General features: G+C 46.5%; 1 protein-coding gene across 2 annotated transcripts in view; it reads left to right on the top strand.

The window, feature by feature from the left end:
• SMYD1 (SET and MYND domain containing 1) overlaps positions 1-22351 on the top strand; it is a 47862-nt gene extending 25511 nt beyond the window's left edge. Inside the window, exons 3-10 of one of the 2 annotated variants that reach the window (XM_083583189.1) lie at positions 3685-3898; positions 5929-6059; positions 8954-8992; positions 13691-13883; positions 14886-14978; positions 16234-16397; positions 19105-19273; positions 21940-22351. In XM_083583189.1, the coding sequence (XP_083439315.1) occupies positions 3685-3898; positions 5929-6059; positions 8954-8992; positions 13691-13883; positions 14886-14978; positions 16234-16397; positions 19105-19273; positions 21940-22098 (1162 nt within the window). In that variant the 3' untranslated portion in view covers positions 22099-22351. The remainder of the gene's footprint in view (positions 1-3684; positions 3899-5928; positions 6060-8953; positions 8993-13690; positions 13884-14885; positions 14979-16233; positions 16398-19104; positions 19274-21939) is intronic. The other variant, XM_083583190.1, reaches the window with a different exon arrangement.
• The last annotated feature ends 1494 nt before the right edge of the window (positions 22352-23845 follow it).

Raw genomic sequence — 23845 nt, 5'->3', positions numbered from 1 at the left:
GCGCGATTTTCGGCGCCTGGACATGTGCAGAAGCGATTTCTGACGCCACGGACATGCGCAGACGCGATTTCTGGCATCACGCTGCGCCAGTCTGGCCCACGGACGATCTCCATGGAAGTGATCCAGCCCATGGCCAATAAACCTTGCTGACCCCTGTTGTAGACAGCAGTAGGCCAGCTTGACCAATAGTCTGATTTAATATAAGATGACTTCCTATGTCCCTATAACCACCCCATGGATTTCCAGCTTGGAAATCCCTTTGGGTGCATCTACTTCTTTCCCCAGAACTCAAAACCTTCCGGAAATACTACTAGACTTCTAACCACAAGGCTTCTCCTTGAAGGATCTCCGTCTGGGCCACAAGGACTGAAGTGAAGCATTTAACAAGTCTTCTGCTCCTTGTGCTCTGTCCAGGGTCCTGAAAAATCTGTCTAGGCTGCTTGGCGTCTTGTTCTTCCTACCCAACCCATGAGCGTGGTCTCTCCGCAACATGCAACGAGTATTGGTGACAGTAGGACAGTAGGATCAGTATTAAGAACTGTCGCTTGTTAAACAGCTTTTCAAACATCTGCAGGGGACCCAGATGTTTTCAGGGGTAGATCTGGTATAGTCCCACAACCTGATGAGAACAAACAAGAGATCTGTGTTCTGCATGTGATGTGGCAATTTTTAAAAAATATTTCACGATGCTGCTTATTTTTATTGCTTTATTTCTTTTATTATATTTATTTATTTATTATTTTATTTCTTTATTTCTTTATTTAGAAGAATTTATAAACCGCTTACGGGAGGGGGGAGGGTTATTGGTTTGTTTTCCTTTTCCTTTTGTTTTATTATGCATTTTGTGTTTTTATGTTGTGAGCTGCCCTGTGATCTTCAGTTGAAGGGCAGGATACAGATTTAATAAATAAATAAATAAACAGTAAGCAGTGTACACAAAAACATGATCATGGTGCACTGACTCTAGAACACCTTCTCAAGGCAAGCTTGCCCACTTCCAAGCCTGCTGTATTTTGGGCACCAGTTGAAGACTTTTAAAAATTAGCCCAATTATTCTAAATATTGCCATTATTCATATTTAAATATTGCTTAACGGCTGCTGCTCTATTATGTTTTATATAATATATTATATATTATATTATTATATATATTATGTTATATATTATATATATATTATATAACTTATCTATAAGCCTTTCTGAGACTAAAGCAACGACATATAAATGCCTAAAATGACCATTGCTAACCAAGGACAGTTTGCCCTGATTTCTATTGTGGGCACAATGATTTTAATTTATGTTTGCCACATAACCAGATATTCCCTTCTGGAGGCAAATGACATCAGTAAAAAGAAGGTGGGGAATGTCTTATTTTTCCACTGTCCACCACTTATTATTATTTTTAATTCCAGTAATTAAATAATGATAATAATAATTTAGAAACCTCCTGTATCACTAAATCCTGAAACAAGAAGATACTGTATCTCAAGAAGTTAAGAGGAAGATATCTTAAGCTACCGTCAGGAATTTGCACTTGTTCTCTATCAGGTTCAGCCATTGTGGGTTCCTTTATCAACTTGTCCTATTTATAGAAGTGGCTAAAAATACTCCATTGTGATACAGGAGACTGGAAGGTATTGTGAGCTGTAATGGAAAGTATGCTTCAGGCTATGGAGTTAGTGCTTCTGGAAGATTGCCAGCTGTGACTGTGTTTGTAGCAGGAGGGAAATACCAGCATGAATTTTCCATTCTCAAATGCACAGGGGGGAAATCTGCTTTGTTAGCAAGAGCAACCCAAGACGGTCTTCCTTTCTATACTGTTAATCTGATGATCCAGTCAACATCAGTGAACACAATGCCAAACCCTGGTCGATGCATTAACACTCACTGGATCCCAGTCAAAGTTCGGTTTTGCTCAGTAGCAACCCCAGAGCTACAGGGAATAAAAGCTTACAAATACCAAGACAAACCACAAGCTACTGAACATAACTGAAATAATTTAAATTTAAATTATTTATACCTCGCCATATCTGGCTGGGTTGTCCCAGCCACTCCAGGTGGCTTTCAACACATATAAAAACATAAGGGCTGCCTTCAGATGTTTTGTTCTTTATCTCCTTGACATCTGATGGGTTTATTGCTATACAGAGCTGAATTGAAATGGAAAATGGAAATGCTATGGAATGTAGAATGTACAGTGGTTCCTCAGGTTAAGAACTTAATTCGTTCTGGAGGTCCGTTCTTAAGCTAAAACTGTTCTTAACCTGAGGCACCACTTTAGCTAATGGGGCCTCCTGCTGCCGCCACACAATTTCTGTTCTCATCCTGAAGCAAAGTTCTTAACCCGAGGGACTATTTCTGGGTTAGTGGAGTCTGTAACCTGAAGCGTCTGTAACCTGAAGCATCTGTAACCCGAGGTACCACTGTATACAGAAAATGGAAAATGGAATATATATAGCAATTAATAAGAATCAGGCAAGATATTATCAAATGATTATCAATTGAGTATGGTCTACATATGGATTAACAAATGGAATGTAATGACAAAGCAATAGGTCAAAGCCAGGGGTCAGCAACCTTTTTCAGCCGTGGGCTGTCCCATGTGGTGGACCAGACTATATTTTGGGGAAAAAATATGAACAAATTCCTATGTCCCACAAATAACCCAGAGATGCATTTTAAATAAAAGCACACATTCTACTCATGTAAAAACACCAGGCAGGCTCCACAAATGACCCAGAGATGCATTTTAAATAAAAGGACACATTCTACTCATGTAAAAACATGCTGATTCCTGGACAGTCCTAGGGCCGGATTGAGAAGGCGATTGTAGCTGTGAGAGACAGAATAACAACAGGAAAACCCCCAGAAACCCAGAAGACAAAAGTCAGAGATTCTGTCTCTCACAGCTACAATAAACCTACCATTAAAATTAGGGACTGGTCATTTCTTCGTCAGAGGGCAAATTTAGCATGGAATCAAATACTTATTTCCCTCACTGTATGTTCAAGCAGAGAGCCCGCCCCCATTACGCCACCGTCACAGGGGAGAGCAATGACAACCTCTAGGCATATGGCCAAAGCCTCCCCTCAAACAACTCCTTTAACGGGGAACCCTGGTATTGCCGCCGCAAAGAGGAGGGGGGAGTGGGTCACTGCTGCACGCCCCCCCCATTCAGGGAAAATAGACTAAAGGGTTCCACCCAAGGCCTGATACCGCCAACGTTGTGACTTTTTGCTACGGGAAAGGCAAACCTGCCAATGCAGGAGAATTCCTTTCTGGCCCTTCAACAGCGACCTTGACGTAGCAGCGCCCGCGTACCAGCAGAGAAAAGGTTAACCTGCAAAAGAAGTCTTAACTGAGAGTGGGTAGGGTGGGAGAAGCTCTGGAGCCAACTGACGATTCCCAGGTAAGATCCTTGTGTGGACAGGTGGTCCCTCCCCCTACCTGGCCTGATCACCTTGGCAACGCCTCCCCTGGTGGGATTGGGCAACTGGCTGAGGTAGGTGGAGACCTCCAGGTATCCCACCTGGGGGGAGGCGAAACCAAGCCTGTGCTAATGGTGCCGCATAGGGTCCCCGGGGCTGCGTGCAACCATGCAAAGGGCGCCCCCCATTTAATGTGGGGAGCGGTTACTGTAACTCCTTAAGGCCCAGTGGTTAAATGCACATTTTTGGCCTACTAGGTTGGCTGCCCGAATCTTGTGGAGAATAGAGAAAGAAGGCGGAGGCCTGACAGAGGGATGCTTGGTTTCCATTGACAACCTACAGAACCACGTGGATCACTTTGGAGACGAAGAGAAGAAGGAGATGAGGATCGACCTGGAGAGCTTCTTGGAGTTCTGGCCACCTGACAACAAGCAATTTGGCATGACGTACATCTCTCACATATTGGGTGTGGTATGTCTGCCTAGTGAGCCAAGCCTGGACGAATGAAGGAAAAGCTACAGTAGTTAGATTGTGCTGCTCATCCCACCATTTAGTGCCACCTTATGTAGGCATAAGGGGGTTCTGCTGGAGCTTTTGCATGTGCTGATTCAGGTTATACAACAGAAGGGATCTAATGTGGGTTTTGTGTGCTTCTCAAGACCCCAGCTGACTAACCTTGCTTCAGATTTTGGAGTACTTGTAAGGCAGGAAAACCAGGCTTTCTTGTCCTCCTAGGTCTTCCCTGGTATTTCAACATCTTCTATACTTTTTGAAGACCACTTACTTTGCAAGCTGGTTTTAACCCTATTGGTCTCTTTTTTTAATGATAGCTGGTCAGGTTTTTTTTAGCCCTCTGTTCTAAACCACTCTTGGGCTTGCCGATCAGAAGGTCGGCGGTTCGAATCCCCGCAACAGGGTGAGCTCCCATTGCTCAGTCCCAGCTCCTGCCAACCTAGCTGTTCGAAAGCACGCCAAAAAAGTGCAAGTAGATAAATAGGTACCACTCCAGCGGGAAGATAAACAACGTTTCCATGCGCTGCTCTGGTTTCAGTGTTCCGTTGCGCCAGCAGCAGCTTAGTCATGCTGGCCACATGACCCGGAAAAACTGTCTGCGGACAAACGCTGGCTCCCTTGGCCTGTAAAGCGAGATGAGTGCCACAACCCCAGAGTCGTTCGCGACTGGACTTAACTGTCAGGGGTCCTTTACCTTTGCCTTTTTCATATGATGAGGCTGTTTTTGCTCCGGTTATTCTTTAAGTATGATGTAGTATTTTTTACATTGCATTAGTTTAGATCATTCTGTGGTGGCATCATCACTTTACTGGTATGCGACCTTTCCACAAAAAACTCAAGCTCAAAGCTTTTAATGACAATAACAGTAATACACTGTTAAACCTACCTATTAAATGTTGTGACAAGAGAATTTTGAGTAACAAAGGCAATGAATGAATGAATGAATGAATGTCAAAGAGCAGATTTGGCCAATGAGCCCTACTCTAACCACAATTCACTATTAACTGGTCCTCAGAAGCCTACCAAATTTTATTCAAGATGTAGAGAAAGAGTGCGCCTGTAGGAAAGAAAGGATTATTTCCTAAGATTGTACACATGTGAGAGGTTCCAATATTAAACATACTGTTGGATTTTATATATAAAGGGTTGATTCTAATGCTATTCATACTCATAGCAGACCCATCATCATCATTATTTACATTTACTGGTATATACCGTTCTTCATCATACGATCTCTGGGCGGTTCACAGAATAAAATACAGGCTAAAAACAAGGAAATCATTAAAGCAAAACAGCAAAACAATTACCTCCCTTCCCACAGACACATTTAAAATTTAAACACATTTAATCAACCTGGTTAAAGAGGAATGTTTTCACCTGGCACCTAAAAATATATAATGAAGGTGCCAGACGAAGCTCCCTGAGGATAGCATTCCACAAACAGGGACCCACATAATTTAGTAGACCTAAGTTAGTCATGCCCATTCATTTCGGCGGGTCTCCTCCGAGTAGGAATAGCACTGGCTACTTGGAGATTTTGTTGCAGACCTTGTCCTTTGCTATGCTTTGGGGTTGCATGGCAAAATGCTTCTGTCCTACTTCTCAAAAGGGACATGGGTGGCGCTGTGGGTTAAACCACAGAGCCTAGGACTTGCCGATCAGAAGATCGGCGGTTCGAATCCCGTGACGGGGTGAGCTCCTGTTGCTCGGTCCCTGCTCCTGCCAACCTAGCAGTTTGAAAGCACGTCAAAGTGCAAGTAGATAAATAGGTACTGCTCCGGCGGGAAGGTAAACGGCATTTCCGTGCACTGCTCTGGTTCGCCAGAGTCATCCACGAATGGACCTAATGGTCGGGGATACCTTTATCTTTACCTTTACCTTTCAAAAACCATCCAGGAAACAGTCCTGAGAATACAGAACTTGGCTGCTCCTGTTCTGGAGATCCACAGATCCCCTAATCTGTCTTGCTCTTCTGTTTTGCGGAATAGATAAATTGCAATGGCTTTACTCTGAGTGATCAACGTGGGCTGCAGGCAGTTGGTGTGGGTGTCTTCCCAAACCTTTGCCTGGTGAACCATGACTGTTGGCCCAACTGCACGGTCATCTTTAACAATGGCAAGTAAGTCATCTCCTTCTGTGCATCGATATGAGAAACTAAGCTTTTCAACTCAGGGGTTAAGATCACGTTTTCGAGAAAATTAATCTACTCTGAGCTGAGAGGTTGCCTGGCTCTGTGGATTTATGTTTTGGAGCTGCATGAAAATACATTCTTGTGAACGTTTCTGTTGGCTTCTAACATTTCATTGGGACCTAGTCACTGATAAAGATCCTACCAGTTCTTGGGGCAGTGGGGAGAAAACTCATTGGAAAATGGCAAATTTCCACAGCCCGTTGGAAGGTTCTCCTCTGCAAGTCCCACTAAAATGATTGGGAGCTGTATGTGAGCGTTACTATATCGGTGGGGTTTGCGCCGAGAACATTGCTAAGGGTTGCGCTCAGAATGTGTGATTTTGACAACCCTGCAGAACAATCTTGGGTCTTGAAGATAAGTTAGGGGAAATGGATAACGTGTGAAGTTTAAGCGAACACCAGAATGAAGCTGCCAAATGTTGGTCTTCAGCACGTCGGCATATTTCCCCACAAATCCTTTTCGGTTCATTTCTAACACAATTAAGCAACTTTGTGCATGCATTTGTGGTTCTGCAGGCTTGTTGTCATGCAAACTGCATAGCTTTGCAAGATGGAAGCCCCTCTTCACCTCCCCCCCACCCTAAAAGCAGACAGGTGGCACCAGCCTGGATTTTAAAGAATCTGCAGCTGTAGTTAAAGGCATAGCTGAAATATCTTTCCTCCAAAACCTTGTAACAGAAACTATGCATTTATCTGCCTGGCAATAAATGGTGCCATAATCAGAATATCCTCAGTAAGTAAGGAGATGGTTTATACCAACAGTCTGATCTACAACTACTTCTTCTTTTTTTACATTTTATCCTATTAGAGAAGTTTCAAAACAGTCAGACTAAAATATTGCAACAAAAGCATATCACAGTTTGAACAGAACAGAAACAGGGAAATGTAAGTCACAGGACAGATCTGATACCAACTAGTGCATGGGAAGTTGCTGGGCTAGGGAATTCATCTCATCTTTGCCATCACAGTATTGTTGGTTCTTCCCAAACAGCAAATTTATTTTAAAAAAACCTTCCCCCAAAGCAAGAGAGATCATCCACCAAGTAGCATCAAGGCACAGATCCTATGCTGAACTTTCGAAGGCCTAAGTAAACACTCAAATAGTTGTTATGAAACAATCCATTAGCAGCCTGTTCAGTTTTTAAAGACAGAGAAAAACTGTGGACTTGGCTATACAGCTTGCAAATAAATGTTTAAAGTGTGTTGCAAAGTGCATTATAAAAATGTGACACTAGATGGCGATGGCGAGCTATGACAAATTCAACATATTTTTTTGAAAACGTTATTTTAAAAAGCAACGTTTTAAATATGTGTCTAGATCCCCCCCTGTGTTGAGCAGGGGCAATTGGGAGCGAAGAAGTGTGTAACCGTTCCTCTGTCTGTAGTTTCTCCAGTCCCAATGGCTCCCTTGCGTCTGCTCCCCCCATGAAATTTCAAATGGTTCTTTGTTGATTGAGAGGAAGGAAGCTTCCAAATGGGTCTTGAGATCTCTCAGCCAGGCAGTTTAACGGCACAAATATGAAAAGCACATTCAATTGTACAAAACATATAGGGAGGGCCACTGATAAAATCCATTAAGAGCCTGACGGAATGAAAAGTCTTTAGAGCCCATTTGCATAGCTGTCAACCGTCCCTTATTTGGTGGGAAACTCCCTTATCCCAGCGCCGTGTCCCGCTGCTGTCCCTTATTGATGATGCCCCTTAAATTTCCTGGGTTTCAAAGGAAGCAGCTCCTCTCCCTCCCTCCCTGCCAGTCAGGGAGGAGGGAGGCTCCAACTGTGTTGCTTGGCTGCCCGGCCTGCCCCCCTCTGGCCTCCTCTCACCAGCCTCGGCCCCCGGGAGCCCCTCCCCGCTGGGACTGGCGGGAGCCTCGGGCCCTTCTGCCGCCATCCTCCTCGCGGCCGCCGAACTGAGCGTCTCTGCCTGGGGCCTCCCCTCTGCCCACCGCCGCTGCCGCTGCTCCTGCTAGGCCGTACTGCGGTTGCGCCGCCAAAGAACCCAGATGAGATGGGCAGCCTATGAATTGCTGAGGAGCCTTGAGAGAAGAGCAGGGGCAACTATAGAGAAAGCAGTTCAGAGAGAGGAGGAGGCGGCAGGTGTTCCATAGAGGGGGGAAAGCAGAGGAAGGACCGCAAGCGCTTCTCCCATAGATTTGTAGTGGTAGACTAGCATAGATGGTCTGATCTGCGGGTTTACTTTGGGCGCTATTTCCCCCCCCCCTTCCTCCTGCCCCGCCTGATGGAACTGAGAGCTGCAGATGGAGCACGAGAGAAAAGATACAGAACTGCAGCAGCATCTTCGTAGCTTGGACTTCGTTTTGCGCGAAAAGTGGTTGCTGCTTGTAGTTATTTAATTGCAGTGTTTCCTCAGCTGGTGTCTTGAGCAGCAACCTCTGGAAATGAAGGGCTAAAAACCGGCGCTGCTCTCCAAAATTATCTGGTCCCTTTTAACTTCGTACTTCAGCTGGTTGACTAAAATCCCTTATTTTGGCTGCTGATCCCTTATTTTCGAGGCTGCTGGTCCCTTATTTTCCAATCTGTAAGTTGACAGCTATGCCCATTTGAAGGCTGCAGGAAAGGGGTGGCAATTCCGTCGCCTGCCGATAGCCTTGTGAAGTCATGGAGGAGAGTGTTGTGGCTTAGGACTCCAACTTGCAATTTGATATGCTACCTTCACTGCTGCCTCTGATCTCTACATTGGCCCTCGAAAGCTGTACGCTAGCATTTGATGTACTAAATGTATGGATTCCATTTGCTTTACTTCCTTTCTTTTTTTAGTGTGTTTACCTCTGTCAAACTGCAGATGTCTGTTTCTTTCTTTCAGTCATCAGGCTGTAAGATCATTGTTCCACACCCAGATGAGGTGGGTTGGCCTTGATACCATAATATTTCCCCTTTCACTGCTATCCCGCTCCAACACCCCCCATACCGACCCCAAAGTCCCACAGGCAGTAATAACCAAGTTACAAAGATGACTTTGTTTTGACTCTTTCTACCACCTCTATGCAAAGTCCCACTAAACCCAACCCTTCATTTTGTAATCCCTGCATTTGTAGTCTTTTTTTTTTTTTTAAGTAGTCATTTTGACAATAATTCCCCCTCTCCTCTGGCAAACTTCCCCATACCTCTTAATGCCTGCTCCAATTTATTTTTCTTTCCAATTCTTTCATTGGCAATGATAGCATGAGAATTTCTAACGATGGTAACCGTAGTAGATCCAGTAGATCTTTTATTACAAGAGCAAATAACGTGGCATTGTCTGATACTCTGATTTTGGCTGCATTGACAAACACTTTCGGGCCCCTGTTTAGAATTACAAAACCTTAAAAGCAATTAAAATGGCAAAAGCCGCAGGTGTTTACAATATCAGTTTAGCTAGTTCTAGGCCGCAAGGCGACACCTGTTTCTGCTGAGGTCTTCCAAGCAAAGATCAGCCCTCTTGGTGGATCCTCTTTCTTCATGTGGGGATGAGTAGATGTAGATCCCATGGGGACAATCCAGCCAAAGTTAAGTACTTAAAAAGAATATGTCTAATTTTACGTATTAACTTAATAACACAATAAATGCTAAATTTCATTCATTTCAATGGGAGAGAGTTGAGCACATGGTGTCTTGGACTGGCTAGATGCAGAGGAACGGTGGAAGGAACCAGCTGGGGAACCCCCAAGGGAAGAAAGCTCAGAGACTGGGGATTGGTGGTGGGACAGGGATGAATGATCAGAGGGAGCAGATTGGGAGGAGGAGGTGTCGGAAGATGAAGAGGCAACAGGGCTTAGTGAGCAGGAAGAGGCTGTGGCAGAGCGCAGTTCAGACTCCGAGGCAGACGCAGAGGCTGGGGAGGAAGAGGGCAGGGTGCTGAAGAAGTGAGGGTGTCTCCTCCTGCTACAGTGTCCAGCTCCTCTCCACCTTGTCTCCTAGAACATAGAGAGGGATGGAGAGGAAGAGTGAAGAGAGAGAAGGCAAAGGAGCCTCAGGTTCCTTGGGAAAGGAGGAGATTTGGGGAGCTGTAGAAAGGAGAGGATCTACAGTCCTTGCAGCTTCTTCATTGGGGGCAAAACCTACAGGCTGTGCTCATGAGCCTTGAGCTGTTTTGTTTCTTTGAATAAAGATTTAACGTCATTGACACCTTGTGAGCTATTGCTGACCTGTCCCTGACTCCTTCCTTGACACCTGGTGAACTCTCCCTATTGAAATCAATGTCTGATCTTCTTCTTTTTTTAATCCTTTGCCATTCATTTCATATTACAATTTTCTGGTGTGCTCACCCTTGCCACTGGCTCCCTTTGTAATGATAACAAAAATTAACAAACCTAAGTACCTCAGTGAAGAAGGGCTTGCCAATCAGAAGGTCGGCGGTTTGAATCCCCGCAACGGGGTGAGCTCCCAGCTCCTGCCAACCTAGCAGTTCGAAAGCACGTCAAAGTGCAAGTAGATAAATAGGTACCACTCCGGCGGGAAGGTAAACGGCGTTTCTGTGCGCTGCTCTGGTTCGCCAGAAGCAGCTTAGTCATGCTGGCCACATGACCCGGAAGCTGTACGCCGGCTCCCTCGGCCAATAAAGCGAGATGAGCGCCGCAACCCCAGAGTTGGTCACGACTGGACCTAATGGCCAGGGGTCCCTTTACTTTTATGGATGACTAAGCTGTGGCCCTTCATACTGCAGGACTGTAATTCGCATAACCCCTGACCATTGGCCATGCTGCCTGGGACAGATGGGAGTTGTAACCTCGGCTGGTCCACGTGCTTTGGAGTGTAGAAGGAAGCACATCAACCTCCTGCCACTGGTTACCTCCTCTCTTTGCAATGAGGGGAGAAATTTGGGGGCTGCGAAACTGTATTCCAAGCATTCCTGGTAGTCAGGACCGGTCCAAGACATTTTGGAACCACAAAATGGCATCCCTACGCCCCACCAGAGAAGAAGGGATGGGTGAAGTTCTGCACTGGGGACAAGCAGGGGAATCAAATCAATCTTACCAGATGGTTGAAGTGGGAATCCAAGGCTGGTGGTGGTGGGCAGTGGGGAGGATCCTGCTCTCAGCCATGCCTAGGGATGGGAGGAGGCCAGCAGTGCCTCTTATTTGCCCATGGGGGGCGCTACCAAGGAGGTGGCAGGTCATGAGTCCAAGGAGTGCCCCACAGCTGCCCGAGTTGATTGGCTCACCTTGGGTCATGGGTGCAGAGTAGGCTGTCAAAACTCCAGTGGTTTACAAGGGAAACGGTTGCTTGCATGTCTCTAGATAGAATAGCTGATTGTAAAAATTAAAAAAAAGGCCTTTGTTGGGCGATGTTGCATGCTTGAAACTTAAGTCTCCACAACTAACACATTGTTTTCTTTTTAAACCTGTGTGTCTCTAATTATGAACATGGTTAATGTGGCATGTAAAGGAACATCCTTTAAAAAAAAGAGAGTGGTGCATTCAATTGAAAAGTTGTGATTGAATTTGAGTGCACTGTGGCAGATGTTTGCTATTGGTCCCTGCAAATCAGGGCTGGGGAACGCCATCATCCTTGACCATTAGCTAGGCTGGCTAAGACTGATGGGAGTTGGCGTTCAACATCTGGAAGTCTTCCAGTTCCTTGGTCCTGCAGCAAATGAGCAAGCACTCGTAGATATGTATTCTTCATCTCCCCGACAAATCTAGGGTCCTAATGAACTGTTATGGGGTAGCACTGTTGAAACTAAACAGCTGTGGACCTGGTCAGGATAGTTTGTGCGGGCCTCCCTGAGCTTTTCAAGAAAGAGCAGGTTATATATGCCTAAAATAAATGAATTTTTTAAAAATTAAACAACTCTTGTGGTACCTGAAAGTCTAGCACTTTTACCACGGCATAAACTTTTGTGGTCTCTGTCCCACAATAATAAAATTGCCATAATAAATGTGTCGGTCTTTAACTTGCCAAAGACTCTCTATTTGTGGCAACAGACTAACACAGCTACCCCTCTGGAAATTAAGGGGAAAGGTGGGGGAAACTGAAAGATCTTTACATGCAACATGCTTAGAACATGCGGCTGAAAATATTTGATACCATTCTGCAATCTGGGGAGTCCCAAAACCTATTTAAGCGGCCCTATTGAAATGACAATAGAACACAATATGTTTTGGATGGTATGGTAGAAAAACACAGAGCTTGAAATGGAGATCTTTCAAAATGCATTCTTGTTTATGGAGGGCATGATGTACCTGTGAGGACAGCCCAAATGCTGGCATTCCCATGGGGGGCAAAATAAGAACGTTTACTTTCCACATTCCCCATGCATTCTCTCAAACCTGATGCCTTTGTCCTAGAGAATGATTGGATGGTGCATCAGTTCAGCTGCTAAAGCTAAGGGAGTCTGCCTTGAGTAATGCATGGAGGACCAGGTGGATTCAAATTTAATAAATAAATGGGATTCCTCTGGTGAACCTGGTGTCCAGCTGTGCAAAGGCTCGGCTTCTTACCATGTAATCTGGGTGACCCATGTCCTAAAATCAGACCCAGTGCTACCTTCAAGTACCGTATTTTTTGCTCTATAAGACTCACTTTTTCCCTCCTAAAAAGTAAGGGGAAATGTGTGTGCGTCTTATGGAGCGAATGCAGGCTGCGCAGCTATCCCAGAAGCCAGAACAGCAAGAGGGATCGCTGCTTTCACTGCACAGCGATCCCTCTTGTTGTTCTGGCTTCTGAGATTCAGAATATTTTTTTTGTTTTCCTTCTCCAAAAACTAGGTGTGTCTTATGGTCTGGTGCGTCTTATAGAGCGAAAAATACGGTAATTTTCTGATTGAAAGGAAATTGGGAAGTGATTCTGGCAGCGAGAGGCAAAGTGCTGACAAAAATATGACCTGTGTGTGTGAGCAGCAAAAATAGAATCCCACTGACCAGAAAATATATATTGGTGCTCTGAGCAGATGGTCAAGGCTGTATGTATGCTGTGATCATATGGAAACCCAGAAAATGTATGCAATGTTCCCTTAGTTGCACAACTAAGGCAGCATTCATTTCAAAGCAACAGCTCTGATTTCTGAGCCCTTGTGATGTACTCTAGCAGAAGCAGGGGGAAAGAGTGAGGTAGGGGGAAAAGTCCAATAAACCCCACCAACATTTTCTTGATTTGCATACATTTATGCAGGTAGCCAGGGGACGCGGGTGGCGCTGTGGTACCACTCCAGCAGGAAGGTAACCGGTGTTTCCATGCGCTGCTCTGGTTCACCAGAAGCGGCTTAGTCCTGCTGGCCACATGACCCGGAAGCTGTTTGTGGACAAACACCGGCTCCCTCGGCCTATAGAGCGAGATGAGCGCCACAGCCCCAGAGTCGTCCACGACTGGACCTAACGGTCAGGGGTCCCTTTACCTTTTATGCAGGTAGCCAAATACAGCCTTCCTTCATGCGGGATTTGTGTTACATTGGTACAGGGTTTTGGTTGTGTGGAAAGGATGCACAGCTCTGGGAAGTAAGCCTTTCGTCCTAGGCATCGTGGGTGGTGGTGAGTCACTTCTGATATTATTATTATTACTGGAAAGCAACACAGACAAGTCTCTGGTGTTTATCTGGCGCTGTCTCTTTGCTTGTTGACACCAGGATCGAGCTGCGTGCTCTGGGTAAGATCTCCGTCGGGGAAGAGCTGACTGTTTCCTATGTAGATTTCCTCAATGTTAGTGAAGACAGAAAGCAGCAGCTGAAGAAGCAGTATTATTTTGACTGCACCTGTGAGCATTGCCAAAAAGGAATCAAAGACGACCTGATGACGGCTGTGAAAGAGGGGAATGAAAAGGTATGTGACTGAACTTGAACTAGTTCCTTCTACAGTGGTACCTCAGGTAACATGCGCTTCAGGTTACATACGCTTCAGGTTACAGACTCCGCTAACCCAGAAATAGCGCTTCAGGTTAAGAACTTTGCTTCAGGATGAGAACAGAAATCGTTCTCTGGCAGCGTGGCGGCAGCGGGAGACCCCATTAGCTAAAGTGGTGCTTCAGGTTAAGAACAGTTTCAGGTTAAGAACGGACCTCCAGAACGAATTAAGTACTTAACGTGAGGTACCACTGTACTTGGACTACTGCAATGTGCTCTACGTGGGGCTACCTTTGAAGATGACCTGGAAACTACAACTAGTCCAGAATGCGGCAGCTAGACTGGTGACTGGGAGTGGCTGCCGAGACCACATAACGCCGGTCTTGAAAGACCTACATTGGCTCCCAGTATGTTTCCGAGCACAATTCAAAGTGTTGGTGCTGACCTTTAAAGCCCTAAACAGCCTCGGTCCAGTATACCTGAAGGAGCGTCTCCACCCCCATCGTTCTACCCGGACACTGAGGTCCAGCTCCTAGGGCCTTCTGGTGGTTCCCTCACTGTGAGAATCCAAGTTACAGGGAACCAGGCAGAGGGCCTTCTTGGTGGTGCCACCTGCCCTGTGGAACGCCCTCCCACCAGATGTCAAGGAGAACAACAACTACCAGACTTTTAGAAGACACCTGAAGGCAGCCCTGTTTAGGGAAGCTTTTAACGTTCGATTTATTACTGAATATTTTGTTGGAAGCCGCCCAGAGTGGCTGGGAAAGCCCCGCCAGATGGGCGGGGTATAAATAATAAATTATGATTATATTATTATAAAATGAATTTCTGAGCTCTGGCTGGTGTACATAATCAGGAATGTAATTGATCCTGGAGTTTTGCTAATGAAAAGATAATTGGGTTGCCAGCTGGGCACTTTTGGAAGAGTCTGACAGGAAGACCTAAGACACACATTTGAATCGTTTCCCCTTGCTTCTTGCAGCCATCCAAGGAAGTGGTGAAGGATGTCATCCAGTTCTCCAAGGAAACCCTGGAAAAGATTGATGAGGCTCGTACCGAAGGGATATACCACCAAGTGAGTCGCAGAAGGGTTATTAATGCGTTGAGGAAACCCAGACAATTACATCTCATGTCTACATTATTTTATAGCTGGGGACATGGTGGGAAAAAATTATTTTCACGATCCCCATTTGCCTGCCCAAAAGAAGGCTCTGAGTGATAGGGCAGAACAATGATAGAATACATGAAAATAGTTCCTTCCCTTAACTTAACAGAGATATTTAGCTGCCAGGCAAAGTTTAAGGTTTTACCATTTGTGTATAAAGCCCTAAACAGCCCAGGTCTCCTTTCTTACCTGAAAGGATCCCTTTCCCTAGGACCCTCGTACCTATGGGACTGCCTCTCCCGGTATGCCCCGTGGAGGACCTTAAGGTCCATAAATAGCAACACCCTAGTGGTCCCGGGCCCTAAGGAAGTTAGATTATCCTCAACCAGAGCCAGGGCCTTTTCAACACTGGCTCCAGCCTGGTGGAGTGCTCTGTCTCATGAGACCAGGGCCCTGCGGGATCTGATTTCTTTCCGCAGGGCCTGTAAGATGGAGTTGTTCCACCTGGTCTTTGGCTTGGAATCAGCCTGATCCCCTCCCCCTTTTTCGTTTTCTTTCTGTGATGGAACCCCTATTTGGGGACTTCCCTGGCTTTTTTTCTGGCCCACGTGTAGGACCAGTCTGGAGAGTTGGCCTTGGTGAAGATTTGACGTTTTCTCCCCCCAAACAGTTTTTGATCTGGGCTTCCACTGAAATGAGGCTGCATTTTAAGTTGTGTTTTCATCCTGTTTTTAAGTTGTATTTTAATCAATGGTTTTAACACCTGATGTTAGCCACCCTGAGCCTGGTCTTGATGATGTTGATTATCATCCAACTCAGGTGGTTAAGTGGTGTCCTCTTCTGGGTACCACATACTCCAGGAACTTGTTTAATGAGTACCTGAGACTTTTAGTGTGAGGGTTGAGTGTAGGATGGGGGACCAAACTACCCCAGAAGGAGCACAGAGGTACTACCCTTCCCCTAACACACCAAACACCCCATTCCCCAAACATGATAGTGTGCTAGTTGACAATGACAACTGTACAGGAAAGGAATAGCTATCCTCTTGGGAAACAAAATACCATTTTGGATATGTGTGTTAAGCGGTTACCGAAACCGGTCGTATATGTCCCAACTCCCTTGTAAAACATCATGTCTTCAGAGCTATGCACTGCAGAGGCAGATTTGTTCTGCCACAAATGTACCTCTTTCTATGATGTTCCTTTCTGTGTGTGGTTTGTCCTAGGTTGTAAAGCTGTGCCGAGAGTGTCTGGACAAGCAGGAACCAGTGCTGGGAGACACAAACCTTTACCTACTCCGGATCCTCAGCATCATGTCGGAAGTTCTCTCTTACCTCCAGCTCTTCGATGAGGCAGCTGGTTATTCAAAACGAATGGTGGATGGTTACATGTATGTATATCCATTTTATTCATTTCTTTGGAATATCTCTAGGCTGCTAAAAGCTACCAAATATTGTAGCAGCGTACAGCCGCAATAAAAATCCAACAAATAAAAATGATTTTGAAACAGTTTTCCAAAATGAAACATGATGCTGACTGCAAGCCAACTCACCTTTCTGTAACAATGTAGTTGTTGTTGTTTAGTCGTTTAGTTGTGTCCGACTCTTCGTGACCCCATGGACCAGAGGACGCCAGGCACTCCTGTCTTCCACTGCCTCCTGCAGTTTGGTCAAACTCATGCTGGTAGCTTCGAGAACACTGTCCCACCATCTCGTCCTCTGTCGTCCCCTTCTCCTTGTGCCCTCCATCTTTCCCAACATCAGGGTCTTTTCCAGGGAGTCTTCTCTTCTCACGAGGTGGCCAAAGTATTGGAGCCTCAGCTTCAGGATCTGTCCTTCCAGTGAGCACTCAGGGCTGATTTCCTTCAGAATGGAGAGGTTTGATCTTCTTGCAGTCCATGGGACTCTCAAGGGTCTCCTCCAGCACCAGAATTCAAAAGCATCAATTCTTTGGCGATCAGCCTTCTTTATGGTCCAGCTCTCACTTCCATACATCACTACTGGAAAAACCATGGCTTTAACTAAACGGACCTTTGTCGGCAAGGTGATGTCTCTGCTTTTTAAGATGCTGTCTAGTCTGTAACAATAGGGGAGCTTTAAAGCATCCAGTGAAAGCAGTACAATGTCATAACCTGCTTAGGTTCACCTGGCAGTGCCATCCTTTCTCTGCTCTTCTGGAACTTATTTGCATATATAAACAATGTAGTTAATATATTCTGTGTTGCCAGTACAGTGGATGCTCAGGTTGTGAACGTGATCCATGTGGGATGCACGTTCACAACCAGCAGCGTTCGCAACCCGCAGCGGCGTGTCTGCACATGCACGGGTTGCAATTCGGCGCTGATTTAGCGCTTCTGCGCTTGCATGACTGCCGAAACCCGGAAGTAACCTGTTCCGGTACTTCCGGGTTTTGGCTCATCCGTAACCTGAAAAAACGCAACCTGAAGCATCTGTAACCCGAGGTATGGCTGTAATGCTTGTTTTTATGATGCTACCAAAATGTCCATCATCAGGTCAGGTATGTGTGTTTTTGTCAAGCGTCTCTCTTTTGGGCATGAACTGAGTAAGTGCGCAATTCATAGCGATCTCTTCTTGTTTTACCTGGGGTCCCCTGTTGGTGCAGTTTGGACTGAGGTCTGGCGGCAAAGCTGTCCGCAAGTGAAGTAATGGAGTCAATTCAGTGGAAGAGACAGGGCAGGCATCAGTGCTATGGGGGCCAGCAACGGAGCAAGCCGATTGGGTGCCTGGGGAATGTGCCCTGCCCCCAGGGGTGGGGCCAGCTGCCCGTGGGGCGGGGCCAGCCGAGGCAGGACGTTCCGTTGGGCCTCTGAGGAGTCTGTCTGCCTCCTCCCGCTCAGCCGCCCTACAGCTGAGGGGGAGGCAGTGGGCGGATGAAGCCACTGCGTCACTCCCAGGAGAGATGTGGTGAATGCCGCCTGACATTTTGTCACCCCCCTCAGTGGTGACACCTGGGGCGGACCATCCCCACGGCACACCCCTTCCTCCGCCCCTGATGGGAGCTAAATCTCCCCTATGCCCCTGGTGATTTCAGAGTCTGGGGCAGGAGGTAGGCTCCCACCCCCTTCCTACGGCATCCTAGATTGTAACTGTTTACTAGTCCCTTAGCAATTACTGGGAGCCATAGAGAATAAAGTCTATTGCTGTCTGCATCATCCAATCCTTGATCATCGCCATCCAATCCAACCTTTATGTGGTCATGTGCGAAATCCCTGGCAACTAGCTGCTTGTCTTGTCCTATACGTTTCCGAGCACAGTTCTAAGTGTTGGTGCTGACCTAGCCCTAAACGGCCTCGGTCCAGTATACCTGAAGGAGCGTCTCCACCCCCATCGTTCTGCCTGGACACTGAGGTCCAGCGCCGAGGGCCTTCTGGCGGTTCCCTCACTGCGAGAAGCCAAGTTACAGGGAACCAGGCAGAGGGCCTTCTTGGTGGTGGCACCCGCCCTGTGGAACGCCCTCCCACCAGATGTCAAAGAGAAAAATAACTACCAAACTTTTAGAAGACATCTGAAGGCAGCCCTGTTTAGGGAAGCTTTTAATGTTTAATAGGTTATTGTATTTTAGTGTTTTGTTGGAAGGTGCCCAGAGTGGCTGGGGAAACCCAGCCAGATGGGCGGGGTATAAATTATTATTATTATTATTATTATTATTATTATTATTATTATTACTATGCATCCCAAAGATCTGTGAAATTATATTGACAGGATCCCAAGGGGCTCCAGGCTTTCACCCTCCCATAACCATTTACCCCATCTTAAGCTTAGAATGTTCTCTTTTTGAACACCTATCCATCAGTTCAGCTTGCGCCTCCAACCATTCAACATCACAGCTTCCAAGACACGGTCCAAAGGCACAGCAGCAATGGTTGTGTAGTCCCAGAGACCCAGCATAACTTTCTATCCCTTATGGAGGCTGTAGTCATTGGTGGAATGGAGTCAAACCTCCTTCTTCGGACTGAGCCCCCCCCCTGAAGCAAACCGCCACATCTCCAGCAAGCTGGAAACCCAGACAAGAAGCAATATATATGCCCCAACACTGACTTGCAAATGTCAAGTGGCTTCCTCTTGTATTTCCCCTAGGAAACTCTACCACCCAAACAACGCACAGCTAGGGATGGCGCTCATGAGAGCTGGAGTGACTCAGTGGCACGCTGGCCTCATTGAAGCGGGCCATGGGATGATTTGCAAAGCCTACGCTATTCTCCTGGTGACCCATGGCTCCACCCACCCAATTACCAAAGATTTGGAGGTAAGTGACTCGTGGTATTGTGAGGCTCCAGGCAGGCTTGCTTGAACATACAGTGGTACCTCTAGTTACGAACTTAATTCCTTCCGAAGGTCCGTTCTTAACCTGAAACTGTTCTTAACTAGAGGTGTGCTTTCACTAATGGGGCCTCCGGCGTGCGATTTCCATTCGCATCCTCAAGTTCTCAAGTCAAGGTAACTCTTCCAGGTTACCGGAGTTTGTAACCTGAAGCATTTGTAACCTGAGGCGTTTGTAACTCAAGGTACCACTGTACAGTGGTACCTCGGGTTACAGACACTTCAGGTTACAGACTCCGCTAACCCAGAAATATTGCCTTGGGTTAAGAACTTTGCTTCAGGATGAGAACAGAAATCATGCTCCGGTGGCGCGGCAACAGCAGGAGGCCCCATTAGCTAAATTGGTCCTTCAGGTTAACAACAGTTTCAGGTTAAGAACTGACCTCCAGAACGAATTAAGTTCTTAACCCGAGGTACCACTGTATTTGGAGATGGTTCATAGGGAGAACAAAGGATGTTGAAGACCCTCGGAACTGGATCTCCCTGCCAGCTGCTCCAAGTGGCAAATTGTTTCCAGGCATCCCTCTGGAGCACATGTGCGCAAGGGCCAGACGGACTGCACAAGCGATCCAAGTGATTACTTGGCCTTGCAATATTTACAGCAGGGGTTACAACTCCCATCTGTCCCAGGCAGCATGGCCAATGGTCAGGGATTATGGGAATTACAGTCCTGCAGTATGAAGGGCCACTGCTTAGTCACCCATAAAAGTAAAGGGAGCCCTGACCATTAGGTCCAGTTGTGGCCGACTCTGGGGTTGTGGCACTCATATTTATCTACTTGCACTTTGATGTGCTTTCGAACTGCTAGGGATTTAAACCTCCGACCTTCTGATCGGCAAGTCCTAAGCTCTGTGGTTTAACCCACAGCGCCACCCACGTCCCATTAGTCACCAATAGGGGACCCAAATATAGCTGTCTGCAATGCAATTATTATTATTATTATTATTATTATTATTATTATTATTATTATTATTATTTCTTCTTCTTCTATACTGCCTCTCATCCAAGGATCACAGGGCAGTTTACAATACGAAAACAACAAGGACATACCATGGTAGCAAACAAAAACATTAACACCCTCCACACACACAATAACACCCCCACTACCTGTGTTCGAAATTCGCCAGGCCACTTGCGACCAAGCGAAGATGCCCGGGTGCCTGGATGGCGCCCGACATCTCCACCATTTTGGAGGCGCATGCCTGGGGATCCTTGGGTCTTGTCAGGGAACTACCGTCGGTTCAGGAGGGAGAGAAGGAAAGCTGGATGGATTACAGAGAGCCCCCAAAGATCGTAGAAAGCAGCTCCTCCTTGGCAGGGGAGAGTAACCATACCTCCAATTTAGAGGAGCTTCAGGGTTCGAGGTGCTGAGGCGTTGCCAGGACACTTTGCCTGGGCAAAGCAGGGAGGGGAGAGGTCCACCGTTACCCACGCCCTCCTTGCGCAGTAAGGTTTCGCCCTGAGAGGGGAGGCGCAAACTGGGCATCAAGAAATTACTTTGCTGGGGAAAGTTTAAGCCCCACCCACTCACGGATTCTGCCAGTGAATGAGTCAGCCACAGGAGAGTGGCGCTCTGGACAGATAAAGTTTATTTTGCATCAAAAGCAAGGCTTCACAGCCGAGCAGGGAGGTACCGTGTTTTTTGCTCTATAAGACTCGCTTTTTCCCTCCTAAAAAGTAAGGGGAGATGTGTGTGCGTCTTATGAAGCGAATGCAGGCTGCGCAGCTATCCCAGAAGCCAGAACAGCAAGAGGGATTGCTGCTTTCACTGCGCAGCGATCCCTCTTGCTGTTCTGGCTTCTAAGATTCAGAATATTTTTTTTCTTGTTTTCCTCCTCCGAAAACTAGGTGCGTCTTGTGGTCTGGTGCGTCTTATAGAGCGAAAAATACGGTGTTTGCCTGCTTGCTCTCAAGCAACCGCTTGGAAACCTAACAGGTCTTGACTGTTTTAACACAGTGGCAACACCTCCTGTAGAATTATATCCTCTATATATTACCTGCACAGTCAGAATGAATTGCAGGAACTAAAAAACTCATATTGAAAAATACGACTTTTGAGTCGTCTGGCCCCCCAAAATGGCAACTAGGCATTCCATTATGGCAACTGTAACCCAGATTTAAGCAGCCATTTGGCACCTAGCTTGTATATCTGAGTTTCTAACACTGCCCACTAAACGCTCTGTCTGTAGCCTGAGCAGTGGGATCTCAACTTGAATAGAAGAGCATGTTTCTAGCTGTCAAGACAATGACACTTAAAAATGTGTGGACTTTATGAAACATCAGAAGCCACAGAGTAGGGGCTAAACGAGAGTTGCATTGGCCTTTATTAGTTTGCATAACCCCTAAGAGCAACTGCTTGCTGTATGACTAGCAGAAGCAACGTAAATGATGGAAGATTATCATAATGAAATGCTGACTTCAGATTTTTTAAAAACTTGTTTTTGTGCAGAGGATGCACAATGTGTAGTATGAGAAGGCAAAATGTTAGCAGTTTGCGATGGAAACTGGGTTTCAGGGTTGAGGGCTTCCTCACGCACCGCAAGCAGACTCTCAAGAAATTAGCTTTGTATCTCTTTGTCTCCATCCTTTCAGGCCATGCGCGTTCAGTCAGAGATGGAGCTGCGCATGTTCCAAGAGAATGAGTTTATGTACTACAAGATGCGAGAGGCAGCTCTTCAGAACCAGACAATCCAGGTCATGCCTGAGCCCGCCGCCAATGAGATTTCGCCTGGAATCTTCCAGAAGAAATAAGAATGGGATTGTCGGCCGGCCTGGAGGTGTCTTGCTGAATCCCAACAGCTGGTGCAAAATCAGCCATTTTGGTTCTGAACAGGAAGAGAGTGCCAAGAAAAGTGGGGGTTTGGTTCTGAATGTCCGGCTCTCCTGAGGACAGCACCAGAGAGACATGCTTTTTCTACATGCCCAGCATGTTGAGTTAGAAACATTTCACAGGAGGAGTCAAAGCCTACATTCACTCATTTCAATGATCAATAAAGTTATTATGGCACATGTGGCTTCAACACTTGTTTCATTCACTTGTGTTTGGCTTACTTATGGAAGAACATCACTTTGCCACAGTTTGTACATCCTTCTCAGACGGAGGTTACATTTATATTATTCCTTAAAAAGCATTTGAGTGCTAAGATGTTGCCTTAAGTGTGTCCCAAGTAAGGTAAAGGTAAAGGGACCCCTGACCATTAGGTCCAGTCGTGACCGACTCTGGGGTTGTGGTGCTCATCTTGCTTTACTGGCCAAGGGAGCTGGCGTACAGCTTCCAGGTCACATGGCCAGCATGACTAAGCCGCTTCTGGCGAACCAGAGCAGCACACGGAAACGCCGTTTACCTTCCCACCAGAGCGGTACCTATTTATCTACTTGCACTTTGACGTCCTTTCGAACTGCTAGGTTGGCAGGAGCAGGGATCGAGCAACGGGAGCTCACCCCGTCGCGGGGATTCGAACCGCCGACCATCTGATTGGCAAGCCCTAGGCTCTGTGGTTTAACCCACAGCACCACCCGCGTCCCATTGTGTCCCAAGTACCACCCTTCATTTGCACCAGGCCTAATGGCAACCGGCATACCAGTTTAGCTTAGGTCAGGGGTCAACATGGTTTACCTTGCCTGGGCCGGATCACTCGGGTGGAGATCCTCCATGGGCGCCGGAAATCGCTTCTGCACATGCCCAGATGCTGAAAATTGCGCCAGCACAGAAGCAATTTTCGGCGTCTGTGCATGCGCAGAAGCGATTTCCTGAGCCACAGAAGAGAGCCCCCCCAGAGTTTAATGCAGGTTTAACGCAGCATGCCAGGACTCGCTGAATGGGCGGCTCGGTTCTGGGGTGGCTTGTGGGCCGGTTAAACGGCCTCCGCGGGCTGCTTCCGGCCCATGGGCCGCACGTTGCTGGCTCCTGGCATAGGTTTTCAGAAGATAACAAATCTGGGGATTCTTAGTTAAAGCAGCATTTATTTCCACTTAGTGCCTTCCTTTTTCTGGCTGAATGTCTGTCCTAGCAAAGCTATCCAGCTTTTCTGATGACCTTATGGGTGTTCAAAGGCCTTATGGGTGATTCCTTCCACTCACAAAGCAGCAAGCATGAATCATAAAATATTAGGAGATTAGGGTTGCCATATTACAAAATGTGAAAAATCCAGACAGAAAAGTTGGTGAGCTTTGTTTTAGGCAAAGTTGCTGAGCTTTTTTTTTTTTTTTAAGTTTTGGCCAAAGAAATTGGGCGTTTTTGAGCTACTTCTGAGGGAAATTGGCAAAAACGACACTGCCGACCTGGGCTGCCATATGTCTGGAGTTTTTTGGACATTAGCCGGTTTCTGAGCAGACACTGCTTGCGGCTGCAGTATTCCTATATGTCCAGAAAATTCCAGACATATGGCAACCCTATAATAAATCCTGTTAAGTTGGGAGAGAGACCCAACCTGCTCTGGGCGCTCTTGTCTTTGATAGCTGTCTTCCGTAGACCAATAATGACAGCAACGAAGAGGCG

This window comes from Podarcis filfolensis (genome assembly GCF_964270895.1).
Source record: "Podarcis filfolensis genome assembly, chromosome: 13".
Lineage (NCBI taxonomy): Eukaryota > Metazoa > Chordata > Lepidosauria > Squamata > Lacertidae > Podarcis > Podarcis filfolensis.
The sequence above is the reverse complement of the archived record's forward strand: the minus strand, read 5'-3'. Positions and strand labels throughout refer to the sequence as shown.